Source organism: Elephantulus edwardii, unplaced genomic scaffold (genome assembly GCF_000299155.1).
Source record: "Elephantulus edwardii isolate Elephantulus edwardi_28Jun2011 unplaced genomic scaffold, EleEdw1.0 scaffold00217, whole genome shotgun sequence".
In the NCBI taxonomy this organism is placed as follows: Eukaryota; Metazoa; Chordata; class Mammalia; order Macroscelidea; family Macroscelididae; genus Elephantulus; species Elephantulus edwardii.
The window spans coordinates 3,632,184-3,651,188 of NW_006399967.1; the positions used below are offsets into that span (position 1 = coordinate 3,632,184).

Consider the following 19,005-nt stretch of genomic DNA (forward strand, 5'->3'; position numbering starts at 1 on the left):
TCGCCGCGGCCCCGCCTGGCCTGCCCCCGGCGGGACGCCTCGGACTCCGCCGCCAGGGCCCTCACCACTGAGCCGGGCAGGTCCCTGACGCGGGCGGGAAGACGGCGCAGAACCACGACCCGAGCCTCCTAACGCGCGAGTGAGGGGGGGGCACGCCGCAGCCCGGCCTTAAGTACGCCGCCGCCGGGCCCCGCCCCGGGCCCGCCCCGCCAAGCCGCGCTAGCCAATCCGCGGCGGAGCGCTCCGCGGCCGCGACTCATATTCATGAGACGAGGGGGGGGCCGGGCCGGCGCAGGCTCCGCCCCTCGCGCCCTGCGTGCCCCGCGCCCCGTGATTGGCGGGGCCGCTTCCGGCCTGCAGCCCGCAGCTCCGCCCGCGGGGGGCGTGGCCAGAGTGGGGGCGGAGCTGACCCACTTCTCCGCGCCTGCGGGAACAAAGAGGACCCGGCTCGGGCTGGTCAGAGCCCAGCTTCGTTAGTGGGCACCCGGCAGGCGTCCGCAGACCGACCTCGCCCTAGACCCCAGTCTCCCCACCAAAGACCCGAGTTTCCCCAGGACCCCGCACCGCCTCATACACCACTCGATCTACCCAACACGCAGGCTTTCCCACGTTGGCCCCCAAGGCCCGAAGTCTCCGAACCCCACATTTCACCCTTGCTCCCGGTGCCTTCCACACCCTAACCCTCACCTGACGCCCCAACCCTGAGCCCGAGCCAGGCGAGGCGTCCTCTGTGACGCTCCTCTGCCGTTCATGTCTTCCCCAGAGACATCTCCTGTTTTGGGGGGACATTAAGGGTTCCCAAGACCTCAGCTATCATCATGGGAAGCAGTTCTGCCAGGATCGTCATCCCCAAGGCCACTACCCAGGGCCTTTATGGTCCTACTTTATGGTGACCACTGGCTCTGCCTGGCTGCCTTCTCTGGCCCACTGTCCCCTGCTTCTGGGGGGGGGGTGAGCAAAGCCAGTTCCAGTACCCACCCACCTGCACCAAAGACAGCTCCGGGGAGCAGACCCCCATGGGGCAGGGGAAAAGTGCCCTTTGCTACTGACCCCTCCCAGCAGGGAGACAAAGGCATGCACAAGCCTTCCAGGGCCCTTGAACATCAGCTTGGGTCCCCTCCCCCAGGTGGCAGCTGCGTGAGTCATCGCCGCCCCCTGCACCTCACTACCCCGCCCCGTGCAACTCCTCGTCGTCAGCAGCAGCTTCTGCGTCAGCCCCTCAACGCAGGCTGGCTATTAAAAGGCACGGTGAGAAACTGCACCTCAGCAGCCGAGGTGGGGGGGCCCACGCACAGCAGCGTCAGAGGGGCAAGAGCAACGCAGGTCGTCCTTTCTGACCCGCGCCAACTAGGTGGCCTGCCTCCGGCCCCGCCGCACACCGTCCTCTGGGTCTGCAGCTCGGCCCGGTCCTGGTTTTGTGACTCGCCAGGTCCAGTGACTCTCCTCCATTCATTCATTCACTCACTCACCCTGCAACCTTGGAGTTAGTGGTGCTCCCTACCGCGGAGCCTGCGCACCCCGGTACCCACGCCTGCGTGCGCTGTCACTCGCTGTCGTGCGGCTGTCGGGGGGCGCGGGCTCCACCCTCATACACCGCGGCGACGAGGGACGAGGCGTGCCAAGTGCAGGACACGAGGTGGCGCTGCCCCCCAGCCTATCACGCAGGCCCGGGCCTGGCGCGCCCGGTGTCCAGGCTCCTCTGGGCCGCCCTTGCACCCCCAGTCCCCACTGGCCCCAGACGGCCTTTGTCTCAGGAGTTGTACGGGCTCCCCTTGCGCCTGCAGTCCCACTGGCCCCGGACAGCCACTGCACGGACTTTGGTCCCTGTACCCCGCGAGGAGTGGGTACCCAGGCGCGTGGACACAGGGGGGCCTCGCCCACAGGAGGGCTGGCACCCGCATGAGGTCGGAGAACAGGGTGGGTCCCGCGGGCTCAGCTACTTCTTTACCAGCGACCCCTGGCTCCAAGCACCCCCTCCCCAGCCCATAGGTGCCCGTCCAGCCGCCCCGGCGTCGCCATGGAAACCGGGGCGGGCCGCGCCTCCCGCACCGCCCTCCCCGCGGGTCGGACCTGCCGGACGCCGGGCCTCCCCCCCGACCCGCTAATGACCGGGCGGGAGGCGTAATGAGCGTCTGGCCATGGTCGGGCGCGCCCGGATGAAAGGCGCGTGGGGGGGACCCTGGGGCCGCGTAATTAGCGCCCCTCCCTCCCGGCCGGGCGGGCGGGGGCCGCACTGCACACCTGGCGGCCGCGGGGCGGGGGCGCGGGCCCAGAGCCAGGGATGGGGGCGGGGACGCGGCGCGGCTGTGACTCCATGCGTGCGCGCGCACGTGCGCCGTGGGCGCACAGACTGGGAAACCCGGGCCCTGCGTGCGCGTCCGCGTGGGGCTCTGTGTGCTCGAACCCGGGAAGCCGGATACCGGAGCAACCGGGGACAAGACTGTGCAGGACTCGGGTGAGCGGGGACCACATGTACCCTGCTGTAGCGTGACTCATACCCCGCAGCGGGAACGCGTGCTGTGCGTCAGCAGAAGCCAGGGCCTCCGAGGGCGGAGGAGCCTAGGAAAGAGGCCAGACGCCCAGCAGAGCAAGGGTTCCACCTGCCTCGCCCCAGCTCCCACCTGCACCCAATTCGGAGGGTGAGGTGGGCCTGCATGCGTGCTGAGGTCTCAGTGGTGGAAGTCCGCAGGGGAGGAGGCACAGTGACTCAGGCCCCCCCGCCCTGACTCAAGGCCCTGGAATGCGAAGAGGGAGGCCTAAGTGTTCTGCGGGGCCGAAAGGAGAGGGCCGCCACCCCCGCCTGGGCAGAGGGGCCATACGCACACACGCGCGCGCGCGCTCACACACTAGCTGGGTCCGACCTACAGGTGGTGCCCACCGCAGTCCACCACGCCTGCCACGTGGGTACCTTGTGCAGTGACCTGGCCCCACGGATGCACTCATTACTTGGACACGTGCCCATGAGCTCACACATTTGCTTGCTCTTTCTGTCCTCACGCTGTCCCCAGGGGCATGAGCAGAGGTCCCTTGTACTGAGATGTCTAGACAGGCCCCATGGGGGTCAGGGAGAGATCGGGGCAGTAGCTATACCTCTTACCCACAGCACACCAAGCACATTTGGGGTACTAGAGACTCCAGGGGTGCCCCAGGATGGCACAACCCATCAGCGACTGTGACCAGAGGAGGGACAGGGCTCAGAGCGCCCCAAGCGTCAGGGTTGCTGCCCAGGGCCCCCTTCTATCCTTGCAGTCCTATGTCTTCACACCATTGGCCACATGGCGGTGGGGCCCGTACAGGGGCCACACACGTGGATATGCAGAAGGAACCTGCTCAGGGATGCCATGCAACGGGCAGGTGGACAGATGGACAGTGACCTCTGGACAGCAAGCAGGCGTCAGGATGCCAGTGCACACAGTAGGTACACAAGCCCAGGGGCGTCGTCTGCCTTCATGGACCACAAATCCCAGCCCCTGGAGGCTCTGATGTTCAGGGAAGGTTGGGCCCATGGCCCAGACCAGGCAGCTTGCTGGAACTTCAGGGTCCGACTATGACAAGTCAGCCATGGCCCTCTGTCTGGATCTCAATTATATTCATCTGAGAAATGGGCATCACAGGGGACAGTCACAATAGAGGGGGCAGCTAAGCTGGGCTTCTTGAAATTTCAGGCCACACAGAACTGGCTCCTCTACTCAAAGTTCAGTGCTCCCATCAGACTTCCTTGTCCAGAGGCCTCCGTCTGGACAGAAGGGGTTCGGGAACACCCCCTGAGCTGAACCCCACAGATGACCAGCAGCAGGAGTGGACATGGTGGCTTCTCGGAGAGAGGACCTGTATGTGGTGGAGGCGGGGTGCTGGGCGGGAGTCTGCCTGTCTGGGCTCCTGAGTGTGACCTACTATTTCAGGGTTCTTACGGAAAGGTCTGGGCCCAAGCTGCAAGTAGGGGTGTTTGAGGTCACTGAAGCTGGGGCGTTGAGTGCTATGGTGGGTCAGTGGGACCAAGTGGGGGCTTCTGTGTGGAAAGAAGAGAGAGCACACTCTGGCAAGGAGGTGCCCGACCTTGGGCTGTGATGGGGGTCGCCCAGCTAGCTGGGTTGAGTGGCCTAACTCCTGGGGGCGAATTAGAGGGTTTCTGTCAGCCTCTGGGGGGGGGTTGTCTGCTGGGCTGTGCGTCCAGTGTGTGCAGCAGCTGTAACCAGCTGTCTCAGCGGCCAGGGCCAGTGGCCTGCCTGCAGGGTGACCATCATGACAGGGCTGCCGCTCAGGCATTCCGGAGTGCCTGGGGTGCTCACCCTCTGTTCTGCTCCGCCCCCTCGACTTCGGATCCCGTCCCAGCCCACCCCCTCCATCCTGGGCCGCGGGGAGGACCTGCGTGGAGGCTGGAATGCTGCAGGGTGAGGGAGGGGGGCCCCCCAGAGGGGGCGGAAGTGGAGGAGGGGCCAGGAACGAGGCAGGAGATGGTGGGACAGGGACAGACAAAAATAGACGAGACTGAGAACTGGAGACAGACAGAAATAGAGGAGGCAGCGAGCTGACGAGACAAAGCAAAGACAGGGACACGGGGAAAAGGGTGGAGGGGGCCAGCTGGAGGGGCAGGCGCAAGGGGGCGGGAGGGGCCGGCCGGGGGCGGGAGGGGGAGCGAACCGAGGTGGCCCAGAAGAGACAAAGAGCCGGAGGGGGAGCAGGGAGGGCGACTGTCTCTCCCCCGCCAGCGGGCTGGGCCGCTCACCTGTCCCAGGTGGCGGGCTGAAGGCGGATCCTGGGTTGGGCCCCAAGCCCAGAGCCACGGATGGCGGCGTCCCCAGGCTCCAGCTTGGCAACACCCATTCCCAAGCCACCCCAGGCCGGGCGGAGGCGTGTGCTCCCGTGCACCCCGATTGTGCTGGGAGTGCAGAGGCGGGCACCCGTTCCCCAGAGGGCTCCTTCATGGGGGCTGCCCTCCCCAAGACCCTGCCTGGCCGGGGCCCTGGGCATTTAAAAAGTTGCTTCCCTGTGACAGCGCCACCCAGGACTTGGCCTCAAGGGAAGACGTGACCCCCAGTGTCCTTGGCCTGTCCGCCCACCGCCTGGTCGGTCACTGCTCACCTGTGAGGTCACCGCCTTGGACCGAGGCTCCCAACCCGCCCTACTCTTCCGCCCATGGGTTTGTTTAGCGTGCGCCCCACTCTTAGCAAAGGAGCTCCTGCCCTGTCTGGGCTCTCAGCGGTCCCGGCCCGGCCGGACAGCAGTAACCGTGGGGGTCTCGCTCCGACACTCACGCGTCCTCGGCCTCCGCCCCGGCCCCGCCACCTGCCCCGAGCGCGCCGCGTCTCCACGCGCGCTACCCCGACGCTGCCCGAGCAGAGGGTCCCGGCGCCTCCCCTACTTGCACACCCCGCTGCTCCCGGGTCCCCACGTCATCCCTCAAGTCACCGACTTGGGGTGCTTGTTTTCTTCCCAGCTCTCATGCTGAGCAGGGCACCCTGCCCTCCAGCTACTGGCAAACTCCTACGCCTGTGCCAAAGCCCTAGGCCCCAAGCCCCGGCTTCCGCTGCAGCCCCGGCGCGACTCGCCGGCCCACGGCCTGGGGTCCGGCACGTGGGGGCAGCAGGAAACGGCTGGCTGTGCAAGGAGGGGCGCACGTGAGCGTGCCTGTGCCGGGGTCCACGTGAGGCGCCCCCGGCTACGCCCCCTCTTCCGTCCAGGTCCCGCCGCAGCCGTCAGACCCTCAGCTGCATCTCCCGCCCCCAAGTTTGCAGTCCTGGCGGGGGGGGAGGGGGAGGGGCGCCCGCGCGTGCGCACTCGCCGCAGCTGGGTCGACGTCCCGCCCCCGAAGGGCAACCCCGCGCTCTTATTGGCGCGGGTCGAGATACGGGCTGCGCAACCACCAATGAAGCTGCTCCCCCCTGGTGGGCGGGGCCTGGGCCTCCGGACGCGCAGTCGGGGGCTGGGGTGACGTCAACCCCGTAGCGCGGTGCGTTGCCCTGGAAACCGCGTTTCCATCCCCGCGGGTTCCGGAGCCGCCCCCTCCCATTCAGCTTTTTCCTCAATGGAGGGGGGTGGTGCGGGGCCGGCCCGCCCCTCCGATGCCCTGTGCTCCGGACTCAGTGTACCTTTCGTCTGTCCAGCTCCTAGGTGGCCTCCGTCGCCCCTCTGATCGCCCCACCGCTTAGGCTGGGCCGGGTCTGGGCCGGCGCAGACATGCCCCGGGAGGACGCTGAGCGGGAAGAGGGCAGTGGAGCACTGGTCACCCAGCAGGTTTCCAGCTAGGCCCCATGCAGGACCCTCAGCAGACCGGCATCAGGGGCATCGTGTGTCTTCTGACCACCCAGTACTCATGATGTCCCCTCAGACCTCCAGGGCAGAGCTGTGACCCATCAGAACCCCCAGGACTTCTTGGCCCCAGGGTCGTGGAAGGAAGTGTGGGGAGGGGCATCTGGGACAGTCCAGTGATTCAGGCCCTTCTGTCAGCATCCTTCTTCCTGGGCCTCACCCTGCCTGTGACCACAGTTGACCTCAAGCCGCCTCAGCTGGCCTCGTGACCTTGGCCAGGCAACACAGAGCCTGGCCCTAACCTGAGGCCTCCCGTCCACGGTCAGCCGAGGGCCCAGGCCATCCTCCTGCTGTGGGTATCCGGCAGGTACAGGATGGTCTGGGAGTGGCCCCCTGGGGTTCCTCTACTAGGGCAGATGTCAGTCTCAGGTGGGAGTCAGGACCACACAACATCACAGATACAGAACCTTCTGGGCCGAGTATAGCAGCTTCAGATTCCTCATGTCTAAAATGGGCACATCGTTCTCAGGCTATCATCAGACTCAGGGAAGGGGCTAGCACCTCTCAGGGAGCCGCAGGCTGAGAAGGGTCCCTGCTTGCACGTCCCGTGGCCATGGTGGACGCTGGGCAGGAGCCCTGCTGGGCCAAGACGTCCCCGAGCTAAGCCAGGGGATAGGAGTGTCCCTGGCACTGGGTTCCACCTGGGTAATGCCTGACAGGTTGGTACTGGTGGCTCGGCCAGGGTGCCGGCATGCAGAGCAGGGCTGAGGCCTAGAATGCCAGCCCATGATGCCAGCCCGAGCCACTTAAAGGATTGGGGACCACCCACTCTGTGACTCCCTCAATTTGACCCATGAGCCAGTCCACAGCCCCCTCCTGCTTCTGGGGCCGAGCTAACAGCCTCGTCTCCCAAGCCCACGGAGCCCCCTCCTCTCTGCACAGCCCCGCTCCCCAGACCTGGACTCTGAGGCTAGGTAGGTGAAGGGCCAGCCAGGGCAGGCAAGAGGGCAGGCCTGTGCCCCCACACCCATCGGAAGGGCCTGGCCTCCTCATACCAGGAAGTGGCCTGCCCCTCCCTCCTTCCTCAGGCAGCTTCCTGCCTCCTGAGGCTAGGGAGGGGGCGTGGGAACCACTCCAGGATGAAAGCTCCCCTCCCCTGGGCACCCCACTTCCCATCCCCACTGATAACACCCCCTCACCTTCCCCTTAGGCAGGAAAGCGCCTCCCCCTCCCACCCTCCTCTCAGCACACACCAAGGCCCTCGTGGTCAGTGCCTCCCACCCCACCACCAGGGCCCCTAAAAGACCCAGAAAATCTTTTCTTCTTTCATTTTTTGTTTATTACATGAAATCAAGGCGGTTTTCTTTCTCAATTTCATCTTTTCATACTGGAAACTCACGCAGGGTTCCGGGACCCCCACAGTCCAACCCCCAAGGGCAGGTAATGCTTTCTTGGGGGGCCCTGGTGAGGACAGAGGGGGCGGGCCACCCCTGCCTGGGGTCTCTGCCCTCTGGCCCGCGGAGGCACAGACGCTATTTAAAAATGGTTTAAAAAACAAAACAACACACGTTTAAATAGGAACCCAAGGCAGTTCTTGGAAAAACAAATGTGCCCCTTTTTTCTTGAAAAACAAAAACAAAGGGGGGGAAACCCCTTGATCCCCCAAGCCCTCCCTGCCCACCCCCCACAAAAAAATGTACAGAGCTACAGTAACACATGATGTTCACATCTGAAACCGTTAAACACGTGACGGGGTGAGGTGGGACTCACCTACAGGTAAGGGGACAAGCAGGGCAGGGTGGGAGAAGGGCACAAGACAGGTGAGGCTGGGACAGACAGACAGGAAAGGTGTGGGGCAGGGCCCAGCATCCCCATTCGCAGTAAAAAACAAAGTGAATTGGAAAAAAAAAGTCCACCTACTTTGAAAGGGCCTGGTTGGGGGCTTGTCCCAATGCCCTGGGGCAGGGGGACCTGCAGACCCCCCGGGGCCTGGGCTCTGAGTGTGGGGGGGCCCAAATTAGACCAGCAGCGACCCCCCCCAAGGGGGTTAATGCTACACACCATTGTCCTGCCCAGGGTTTCACAGCTCAGCACCCTCCCCTTCAGGTCAGTGGGGTGTGGGCACCCAGGTGAGCGGCAGAGGCGGTCCTCGCCCGTCCCACAGGACAACCAGGGTGCCTCCCCAGGCCCCCACCCCACTATTGGCTCAGTCAGAAAGTCTATAAATACCCCAAGCCCAGGAGGTCAGAGGGGACGAGGTTTGAGGACAAGCACAGTGAATGGCCCGTGTGGACCGCAAGAGGTCTGTCCCCGTGCCCCGTGTCCTTTCCAGGCAGGAGGGCCCAGCACCAGGGCCGGAACCCCTGGGCAGGCCCTGGGCCTAACCCCAAAAACGGCTTTCGTTTGTTTTTTTATTTAAAAAGGAAAAACAAAACAAAAAACACACCACCAAAACCCAAAGCAACCAGCGAAGGAAGAATGGAGAGGACAGAGGGGACCCGCCAATCAGCACACTCATCTGGGACCCGGTGGCTGCAAGCCTGAAGCTTGGTGGGGGCGGGACAGGGGTCTCTGGGCCCCTCCTGTCCCCATAAAGTGCATGAGGCATCGAGAATTTGTGACTCTGAACCTGAATGGGAGGGAGGCAGCGGAGCTGAAGGGGCGGGGGGAGGCTTCCTCCTCGCCATCTGGCTGGACTTCTCCATCTCTGGGGCTGGGGAGTGGGCGGCGGCGGGAGCTGAGGGGCGGCACCGTGGGGCCTCCTGCCCAGTGTCCCGGACACCTTGGTGAGCATCGTAGGAAAGGGCGAAGGTCGCGCTGAGCTGGCCGCGGGAGGAGGTCCTGCAGTGCTGCCCACTGCGTCTCCGCTGTGCCCGGGACCTGGCCACTGGGCTGAGGAGCTGCCCTTAAGCCACCACGAACTCAGACTTGATGTCGGGGTTCACTTCCGGCTTCCAGACGGAGTCCTCAAAGTCGAGGCCTAGGCTGGCCGCCTCGCCGGGGCCGCTGGGGCTGTCACTGCGGCCGGCCTTCCGGCTGGGCCAGTGGTAAGGCCCGCGGGCGTCGCGACGTGCCTTCCGGCGCAGTCGGTTCTGCTGCAGTAGCAGCTGGAGCCGCTCCACTTTGCAGCGTGTGGCCCGGTTCTCTGTCTGCCGCAGGCGGTCACCTGCAACAGAACGGACGACCATGACCCCCAGGTCTGAGAGGAAGCACCAAGAGTGGCATGGCCTCTACAGGTAGGACTGACTGCAGAGCGTCCCCTTCGAGGTTTTCCCAGGTGGCCATTCCCCCAGAGTCGCTGGGTGGGCTTTCTGGTCAGCATCCAAGCCCGACTCTGGCCAGCGTGTGACCCCAGGGGCTGCAGGATCCTGTGGTCAGTCCCATCTGACTGCTGACCACCCCAGGGCGTGTGACAGGACTGGGCTCTGTTAGGCCTCAGTGTCTGACATCAGGGATCCGCTGTGAGGACTGGGCTCGAGGCTTTCGGGTCTGAGCTCAGTGCTTCTGTGTGAACTTGAATTGCCACGTTCAGTAAGCAGTCAAGTGCTTAGAAGCCGATCCGGTCAGCCCTGACCGTGCATCTGGAAGCCCTGAAACTCGAGGCCGTGTATGTGGCCACAATCCTGTGACCAGAGTAACAGGATCTTTGTGACTTCGGTGGGTTGTGCCCTCTCTCAGGCCATCCTGACTGAATGGGGTGTCCAAGGCAGCGTGAGGGGCCTGACTTCCACTTCTCTGTGTCCCCAGGGTTCTGCTCAGGACCGGGCCCAAGAGCAGACTTTAAATGAGAGAACCCACTTTTAAGGAGTAGGGACCCCAACCTGTGCCTGCTAGGGGGAGGATTACAGCTCAACAGCCAAGATCTATCTCACACAGACCCCCTCCCCCCGCTGGCCCTCACTTGGCTATTCATAGTGGCCCAACGCCATCTGGACAGGGTGGAGTGGGGGTGGCGGTGGTAAGGAGGAAGTGAGCAGGGACCCCCTTGGGAACGGACAAGGACACTTTGTGTCCACACACACATGGTCCCTTCTCTGCAGCTCTGGCCCGGCGGGGGAGGCAGCAGCTGGTGCCCTCAGCCCTGGCTGGTCAGCTGTGGAGCCTGGAGCTCACAGAGGAGCCTTGAGAGGGATGCACGCTCACCACCTGGGGCGCAGGCTCACCTGGGGCACACGTGCTGGGTGGCTTGCACATCCGGATCTGGCTCTGGCCCTGCAGCAGGGAGGTGGGGGACACAGCGGGCAGCTTCTCACAGGAGGTAGACTTGGGGGCGAGGTCGGTGGCCTGTGCAGCGGGTGTGCACTGGGCGTGACAGCGCAGCTGGGTCAGCGAGGGGGGCATGCCCTGGTAGTGCCGCGTGGCACTCAGGAGGTCATTGAGGATTTGCAGGATGGTGCCAATGTCACGCCGCGGCCGCCCGCTGCTGTCCTGGCAGTTGGGGTGCAGTGTGCCTGCAGAGAGGGGGAGCACGATGAGCACACACTCTGGGGGTCCACAGACATGTGAGGGGGTGGGAACCAGCACGTCACCCCAAGAACCACCTGTGTGACCCTGTGCGTGCAAGCTCTGAGGTGAGGCAGGAATGGCCGTGAAGGACAAGCCCACGGGGCTCAGTGCGTGTGCCCAGCCCCACACGGTCAGGCCCTCAGCGGTCAGTGACCAGGCCCTCAGTGACCACCTACCGGAGAAGGTTCCTGAGAAGACTCCTGGAGCGTGGTTGACGAAGCTCTCGATGACGGCGCCAGGCTTCCGGGGCCGGGGAGCGGGGCTGGCCCCTGGGGTGGTCGTGGTCCCACTCACAGGCGGAGCGCAGTCCACCTGCTGACAGGAGCGAAAGGTTGGTTTGGAGTACGAAAAGTTATCTCGGGGGCCAGGGTTCAGGATAGCCCAGCCCCATGGTGTCACTGGGCCTTGAAGTGAGGGTCCAGTGTGGGGTTCTGAGGCCACTTTCTCCCCAAGACACTGGGACAGTCCACCCCTTGGGGTCCCAGGTGAACCCCACCTGGGGGCTCACCTTGGGGCAGGAACTGGAGGCTGAGTGAGACCGGAAGGAGCCGGCTGTGACTGGTGAGGGAGACGTAGGGGCAGGGCTGCTGGGCACGGGGGGGACACGGGCAGCACTGGACACAGGCCGGCATGGTGAGGACACCGGAGCTGCTGTGCTGGGGTCTCCCCGGGAGGCAGCAGCAGCAGCGGCAGCAAGGACGTGGCGATGCTGCAGCGGGGCATGCTGGGCCGCGAGCTGCAGCTGGACAAACATCATGTGGTCACCCACACGCAGGGCCAGGGTCAGTGGCGAACGGCCCGACAGAAAATCACTGACCTGTGGAGGAAACGCGGCCTGTTAGCGCCAAGCCTGGTCCCCAGTGCCCCTAGCCCAGCCCAGCCCTGTCCCCACGCTGTGTGACCTGGGGCCTCTCGCTGCCCCTCTCTGGGTTCTGGGGTCCCTGTCGGTGCCACGGATGCTTAAATATAAGGAATCGATATTTCCGGAAGCTGCCTCCGCCAGCCCGGCCTGGCCTGGGTCCCGCATGGGGCTGTGGGGGGGGGGGGGGGGGACGGGGGGGACAGAGGCGGGTCAGCGGGAATGTAGGCCTCCCTGGCCAGTTGGGTTCTTAAAGGCAAGGAGGAATCCAGTGGGGGTGGGGCCCAGCTGCGGGTCCTGCCCTAGAATAACCCTCAATTCTCACCACTGCCCCACCCTTTCCAGCCCGTTTTCTGTGTCCCTGAACTTGAGGGGGACCTGCTGTGGCCCCATCCCGGCTCAGCACCCAGTCAGAGTGGGTGGAATTCCTGTGCAAATTCTTCCATCCTAACCTTTGCTTTCTCAAGATAAATATTTATCTGTCCTGGGCGGGGCGGAGGCTGAGGGGTGGTGCCACCAGGGGAGGGGGGCCCTGACCCCTCCCCCGGGCCTGTGTCCCTCCCCCTTTGGCTCCATAGAGAAGTCTGCCCAGGCCCCACCCCCCCTCACGGGGTCCCAGGGTGGAGTGGGTGCGGGTGCCTCTGCCCTTGCGCCCTCATGGGTCTCAGGGAGCCCCCCTCCTCCGTGCCTGGCCACCGCCTGGTTCTCCCCAGAGGCCAGGATGGGGGGCGGAGGTTTCTGAGAACTGACACAGCTCGGGATGAGTCACTCCAGCCTGCCTCCCTCTCCACCCAGCGCCTTCTCTGCATGGGGGCCGTGGGGAGTGGGAGGGGGTACAGGGTGCCGTCTCAGTCCCTCAGGCACGACAACCTTGCAGGAAGGGATCAGGGTGGCCTCTAGCAGCTAGGCAAGCCCCCCTGCAACTTCCTCCCTGGAGAGGGCATGTGGCCCTGACTGAGCCAGGCAGGACGTGGCCCCAGGGGGCTGTCACCCCGCCCCGAGCTCCCGCCCCCCCCTACTGACGCAGGCATCCTGGGCGGATGTGAACCCAGCCTGCCGGGGGGCCCCTGCCAACCACAGCCTGTGCGACAGACAGCCAACAGGAGAGAGCTGTCCACACTCGCCCCAGGAAGTCACGCGCTGTGGCTGCTGGAGACCACCAGCCCCCTAATCTGGCAGGAGACCACCTGGCTCCGAGACCCCTCCCTCTCTTGGGGCTGCTCTGGGCAAGACCCTACATGCTGGGGAGGGGGCAAGAGGCCAGACAGGGAGGCCAGCGCCCTCCCCCTGCAAGAAGCCGCCGAGCAGGTTTTCCGAGGGCCTGGCTGGGGAGGGCGCGACTGGGGAGGCCCAGGATCTTTCCCACCCCCTCGCGGGCTCCTCCACCCCGCCCAAGGAGGGACTGCCAGGCCGTGTCAGCTGCTGGGAGGTGGCCAGAGCCGCGAGGGGGAGGGCCGCCACCGCCCAAAAATGAAGGAAGGAGGAAGGGAAGCAAAAGTCGAAACAAAACTGCAGAGCTGGGTGGGGGCCAGCCCGGTGCCCCCTAGACGGCCTCCTCCAAGTTACTAAATAATTTCCTAACATCCTGTCTGTGCCCGGCAAGGCGCAGCGGACGCCCCCGCCCCCGCCCCTCGGGGCTGAGAACAAAGGGCAGAGGGGGAGGGGTGTGAGGTGACTCCCCACCCCGCACAACGGGGTCACAGCAGGCGGAAGGAGGTGTCACCCAGGCCAGCCCTTCCCTTCCCGTTCCTGCCCCCACCCCAGCAAAAACCTGAGAAGTAAAAACCACCCCGGATTGCACTTTGGGGAAGCCACAGTGGGTGGGGCGAGGGTGTGGGGCTGGTGTGAGGCCTGGGTCAAGGTCACCTGCAGGCAGGTTTGTGAAAAACGGTGCCCCCCTCTCCCCATGGCGGCCACCGTGGGAGAGAAAGAACTCAAGGTCAGGTGGCCAGGAGGAGGCCAGGCGGTCAGGCCAAGCTGACAGAGGCGGGGCAAAGCCTGGCTCGCGGCCCTGCCTGGACACCAACAGGCCTCCAGTGGCCCCAGTGCCCCGTCCCACCCCCCACTCAGTGGAGGAGACGAGCGAGGGTCTTACCTGGGTCTCGGTCAAGCTCTCCAGGGCCTGCATCACCGACTGCTCCGGCCGGGAGACCTGGGACTAGAGGGGGAGGGACAGCACCTGAGTGCGGGAACTGCCGCCTGGGGGACGGTGGGGGGACACGGGGGTGGGGGGGTGCGGTGGAAGTGAGGCGGGAGGGGCTGGCCACTGCGGCTGGGCCCCCAGGTCACACCACCCGGGGCGGCCATTTACCATGAGGCCGGCCTCCACTGTGGGTACGAGCGTCAGCTTGCTTCCATCCCCCACGCCGAAGTCCTGCAGCTTCCCCGAACTGAGGCGGCTGGGGGCGGAAGGAAGAGGGTGAGACTCGGGAGCCGACACGGGGACGCGGAAGCCGGCGGGGGGCGGGGGGGGGCGCAGGGGATGCGGCTCCCACCCCCACCCTTCCTGGCTGCCAGGTCCAGGCGCGCTCCGAGGCGCCCACCCAGGCAGTTGGAACCCCTCGGGCCGGAATCCCAACTCCAGACGCAGGACCCTCTTTGAGCCTCCACGAGGGACTTGGTCACCTCTGGCTCCGTACCCCCCCCCCAGGCGGCCCGGCGCGCTCACACCCCAGCGATCTGCGGTGGGGGGGGCCTTCAGGGGCTGCGCTGGCCCGCTCCCCCTCCTCCCTCCCAGGCGCAGGCCGCCGCAGCTCAGACAAAGGAGACCCTCCCCCCTCGCCCCTCCCCACAGGGGCCCCTCCGCTGGGGATGGACACTGCATGTCCCCGGAGGCCCGCGGGGGGAGGGCTCCCCGGGCTGCAGGCGATTTAAATACCAAGTGGGAGGGGGAGCGAGCGGCGAGCGCTCGGTGGCGAGAACAAAGGGGGGCAAAAACACGCGGAGCGGCAGAGGGGGAGAGACAGACAAACGCACAGGGGGCCGCCGAGCAGATGCGGAAGCCGGGCGGACTCGGGAAGAGGCGGGGGCGCGCGCGCCCCCCACCCCCACGACCCCCCGGCGGCCCTGGGACTCCTGCCATCTCCCAGGGGGCCCGCGGCTCGGCTGGGGAGCTCCCCCGAAGGTGCCTTTGTGCGGCGACCCCAGGCGGGGGAGGGGACCCCAGGCAGGCGAGGCTGAGCAGAGGGCGCCCGAGAGCGCGCGGCGCGCCCCCGCCCCCCGTCTGGCCGCCCCCTTCCTTCCCTGCGCCGCGCGCTCTTTGTTCCCGCCCGGGGGCCGGGACCTGGAGGGGCGGCGGGGCGGGCGCGGGGGCGGCGCGGCACCTACGTGTCTTTGTGGAGCAGCGCCAGGCGCTCCTTGGGCACTTTGAGGCGCTGGGACAGCCGCTTGCGCAGCCCGTCGACCGTCTCGTCGGGCGGCACCGACAGCTCGTAGCGAGTGCCCGTCGTACTATGGATGGCCAGGCTCATGGGCGCCGTCTCGGCCGCCGGGCCCAGCTCGCAGGCACCGCCGGGGCCCCCGCGCCGGCAGCTCCGCGCGCCGCCGGGCTGCGGCTCCATCCCCACCCCGCGCTAGGGGGCTGCGCCGCGGCCGCCGGGGAGCTCTCTCCGTGGGTATCCTCGCTGCCGCCGGGAGGAAACTGGGGGGCGGCGGGGTCTTCCCGAAGCCGGCTACTCCAGGAGTTCGTGGGCCCAGAAGGTGCCAGCAGAGGCCAATCCCCAGCCCCAAATCCGAGAGATCCTCCGGGTCGCGTCAGTTTGTCCGGGCACCTTCCGGGGTGGGGGCGGCGAGGCGGGCCTGGCGCGGGGGTGGTCCTCGAGAAGGGGGCGTCGCGCCCTGGTCAGACGCGCTCCGTGAGGTCTGCACTCCGGCCGCACTGGCCCCGCGTCCCCTCCCTTAGCAACAGCCGCCGCCGCCGCTCAGAGGATCTGGGGGTGAAAGTAACACGAAAAAAAAGTTATAATGTATCAACGTTCGAAGAGGCGGGGCCGCCGCCCCCTCCCATTCACTACTTACTCCGCCGGCTGCGCGCCGGCCAATCACGGCTCTGACGGCCGCGCGTCACAGCCAATCAGGGCCGCCCGGGTGCTCCCCCACGTGGCAGGGAGGCCCGCCCTCTCCCCGCCCCCGGCTCTCGCACGACCAAGAGGAGCGCGGCAGAGGCGGGGCTGGCGCCGCTGCGGGACGCCCCCGCGACCCCCGCCCCCCGGGCCATTCATAAGGGCCGGCGCCCGCAACAAAGGGCCGGCCCGGAGGCTGGGGCCCTCGGCGGCTCGTCTGCGCCCCTCCCCTAGGAGGGCACGGCCTTGGGGAGGGGGTCGCACGCCATTGTCCGGAGTGACTGCCGGGGAGAGGAGGGTGTGGGAGGAAGTGGATGTGCAGCCCCCGAGCGTTGGTCCGGGAAGCAGCGGCTAGCGGAAGCGACAGCAGCCCGGCGCTTTATGCTAGGGGGCTAGCCCGGGGGCCTGACCAGGCCCTTCCGTCCCGGGCGGCCGGGAGGCGCGGGTCCAGGTGCCCGGTTAGTGGCCCGAGTACAGGGCCTCTTCCGGGCGGTGTCACCCCCTGTCCCCACCGCCCCAGTCCCTCGAGCCGGGCCAGCGTCCCGAGACGCGCCCGCCCGAGCCATGACGTGACGCGGCGTCCCCAGCTGCGCCCGCCCGCGCCGCTCGGGGCTGCGGTGAGTCAGCAGCGCTGGCGCTCCCTCTGCTGGCGCCGCCGGGCAGCGCGGCCCGGGGCCGGGGGAAGGGTCGCTGCGGCGGGTGGAGGGGGCAGGGTTGCGGGCCGGCCGGGAGGCCCGAGGATCTGAAGCCCTCGGCCGCGCAGCCGGGGAAACTGAGGCCACCAGCTCAAGGTCACACGCCAGGAGGGGAAGGGCCTGGGGGGGTGGGGCGGGGGCTGAGTCGGACCCAGGCGGTGCTGGCTGATCGGAGCCCCACCCCCCTCCCCAAAGGCTGTCTCAGCCTGGAGGTGCCCCTGGCCTTGGCTGACCCCCGAACAAAGAACCGCAGGAGAGTGTCCAGTTAGGGTCCCCTTCCCGCCGGCAGGCTCCCGCCCCCCCACTCACCGGGCGCGGCTGGTCCTGGGTGCCAACCGTGCTGAGTGTCCCCACGTCCAGGGCTGGTGAGCGAAGGCCGGGCCGGTGTGGGGCCCCGCGGGCGGCCCCCGGCCTTTATTCGCGCCGCCTCCCGCCTTCCCTCGGGGTGGAGTTTGGCGGGCAGGGGGCGGGGGCCGGAGCGGGCGGTGACGCAGGCCGGCACCCGCCCCTGCCCGCCGGCCTGGGCCGGAGGTCGTCGGTTCTCGCAGTCCCTGCAGAGCTGCGCACGGGGCGGGGTGCTCGCGGCCGGCCGCTCGCCGACCTGGGTGCAGCCTCCGCGGGTCCCGGGACCGACCCTGGACGGGTGCTGCGCCGGTCCTCACCCGGAGCTTCCGCGTGGGGGGCGGGCAGGGGGCCTGAGTCAGCGCTGCCACCAGGGAAACAGGCCGGGACTCCTGCGCCGAGCGCTGCCCCCAGCTGCCCAGGCTTGCAGCCCTTCGCGGTGACCTCAGAGGACACTTCCCCGCCCTGTGGCCTAGCTCACGACCTGGGAATGCTTTGTGACCTAGCCTGGGTTTCTCCTGCCGTCTTCCGACTTGGGAGAAGGGTCCTTTGCTTTGAGAATGGGGTCTCCGTCTAGGTTGCCAGGGTGGGAGTTAATGACTCTGGTAGGAGCGAGGGACCCCCAAGTATTCCTGCTCCCACTGCCCACTTATCTGGTCAAAGTCCTCCTGCTATCTCCCCAGGCCACTTCAGTTCCCACCCTAGCCCCGGGGCCCCTCCCAGCTGTCTTCGTCTCACCCAGTATTCCCTGCAGCTGCTGGCCCCCCACCCTGACCTGGGCACACCCGAGCACTCCCTGCCCTAGGGGTCAGGCTCTGGCCTCAAGGAAGCAGGGGTCGCTACCGGGGCTGGAATTCTGTGATGACCTGTAGGGATTAAAGGCTACCTACCTACAGAAGAGGGAAGTAGGACCAGGTTTGGAGCTGGTGGGGCTTCAAAGGGACTTGGACATGACCGTGACCCAGGCAGCCCAATATCCAAAGACTCGAGGGGACAGACATAACCTGCAGCATGTGCACTGTGGCTATGCCCTGCTTTACCCCAGCTGCCGAGTGGGCAAGGCTCCCAGCCCTCTGGCTCTTGGACTTGAGGGAAAATACTGCTAGAAAACTCATCTCTAAGATTTTTTTTTTTTTTGGGGGGGGGTTGGCCGGGAGAGAGCCTCGGCCTGGGAAGATTCAGGTTGAATTCAGTAAACGTGTACTGGACTGTGGCTCCTCTGAGGAGCAAGACTGGGTTCCCCGCAGTGAAGCGTTTCCCCGTGCCAGCTGTGGTGGCCCCAAACCCCTAGGGCTGGCTCCTGGTCCCTCAGCCTTGGGGGAACCCTCGCTGAGCTCAGCAGAGGTGGGCTGGGCCCTGAACTCACTGTGTCCTTCATCTTATTTATAGCATGATACCATCTGGGCCAGGAAGCTGGACACAGACCTGGGAGGGCAGGGTGGCTATAGCATGTGGCCACATGATCCATGGCCAGCCCTGCCCCACAGGCACCCCCTCACACTCACACGGCCACGGGGAGTCACTCACAAAGGGCAGTGACACACCATGAGCTCGGTGGACATGGCATGCACGTGCGCGAGGTGGCCAGTCACTGCTCTGGCTACCAGTGACGCACAGGCACGACCCGGCCGAGACACTAAGGTTCCTGGCATCCTCTGACCGCCCGACCCACAGAGACCTGGCTGTGGGGCAGCTGTCCTGGCAGGAACACAGATGACCCTCTGAGGTGGAGGCGTGGCTGCCCTCAGGCCCACCCCACCCTTCCAGTGGCCTTGGTGCCCACACCCAGGCCACAGGCAGCTGGCCAGGCTGGCCCACCCACAGTGGGTGTGCCCAAGGCGGGGCGTCTGTGGGAGCAGGCAGGCCCAGCCTCTTCCCAGTGGAAGGTTGGGCCTTCAGAGAGCTGTGCCCCGGGTACTCATGCCTCAGCTTGGCAGTAGTGGCCTTGCCCACTGGCCCATGTGGCCAGTGAACTTCACCCGGCCCACTCCAGGGTTCAAGACAACACCCTGCCCGGCCTCACCCCAGCTGTCCCCTGCAGGCCACCACCTCCAGGGGCGAAGGATAAGCATGGCTCACCCCCTCTCCCAGGGGGACACTCAAGGCCCCACCGCAGGCAGGAAATTACAGGCAGCATTTGTGGGGTTCCCGATCTTTAATTGGCATGTGTGTTTCTGGGGGAGGAAGTTTGTTCCTCAGCAGCGGCAGCCTTCTTGACATCTGGTCTGAGGGAAAAGGGGTGGGAGCCTCCTGGCCCTCCCGAGGTGACCAGCCCTCCGAGGGGCACACACCA

The 19,005-nt window shown here is 66.3% G+C and overlaps 1 protein-coding gene across 1 annotated transcript; it reads right to left on the reverse strand.

Moving 5' to 3' along the window:
• Positions 1-9,155: 9,155 nt before the first annotated feature.
• Positions 9,156-15,174, reverse strand: MIDN (midnolin). Its single transcript, XM_006897939.1, has 7 exons — positions 14,942-15,174; positions 13,926-14,013; positions 13,710-13,772; positions 11,264-11,572; positions 10,932-11,070; positions 10,428-10,700; positions 9,156-9,415 (listed from the first exon to the last, which is right to left on the reverse strand). Exons 1-7 carry the CDS (start codon positions 15,172-15,174, stop codon positions 9,156-9,158), a joined length of 1,365 nt encoding a protein of 454 aa, XP_006898001.1.
• Between the last annotated feature and the right edge of the window lie 3,831 nt (positions 15,175-19,005).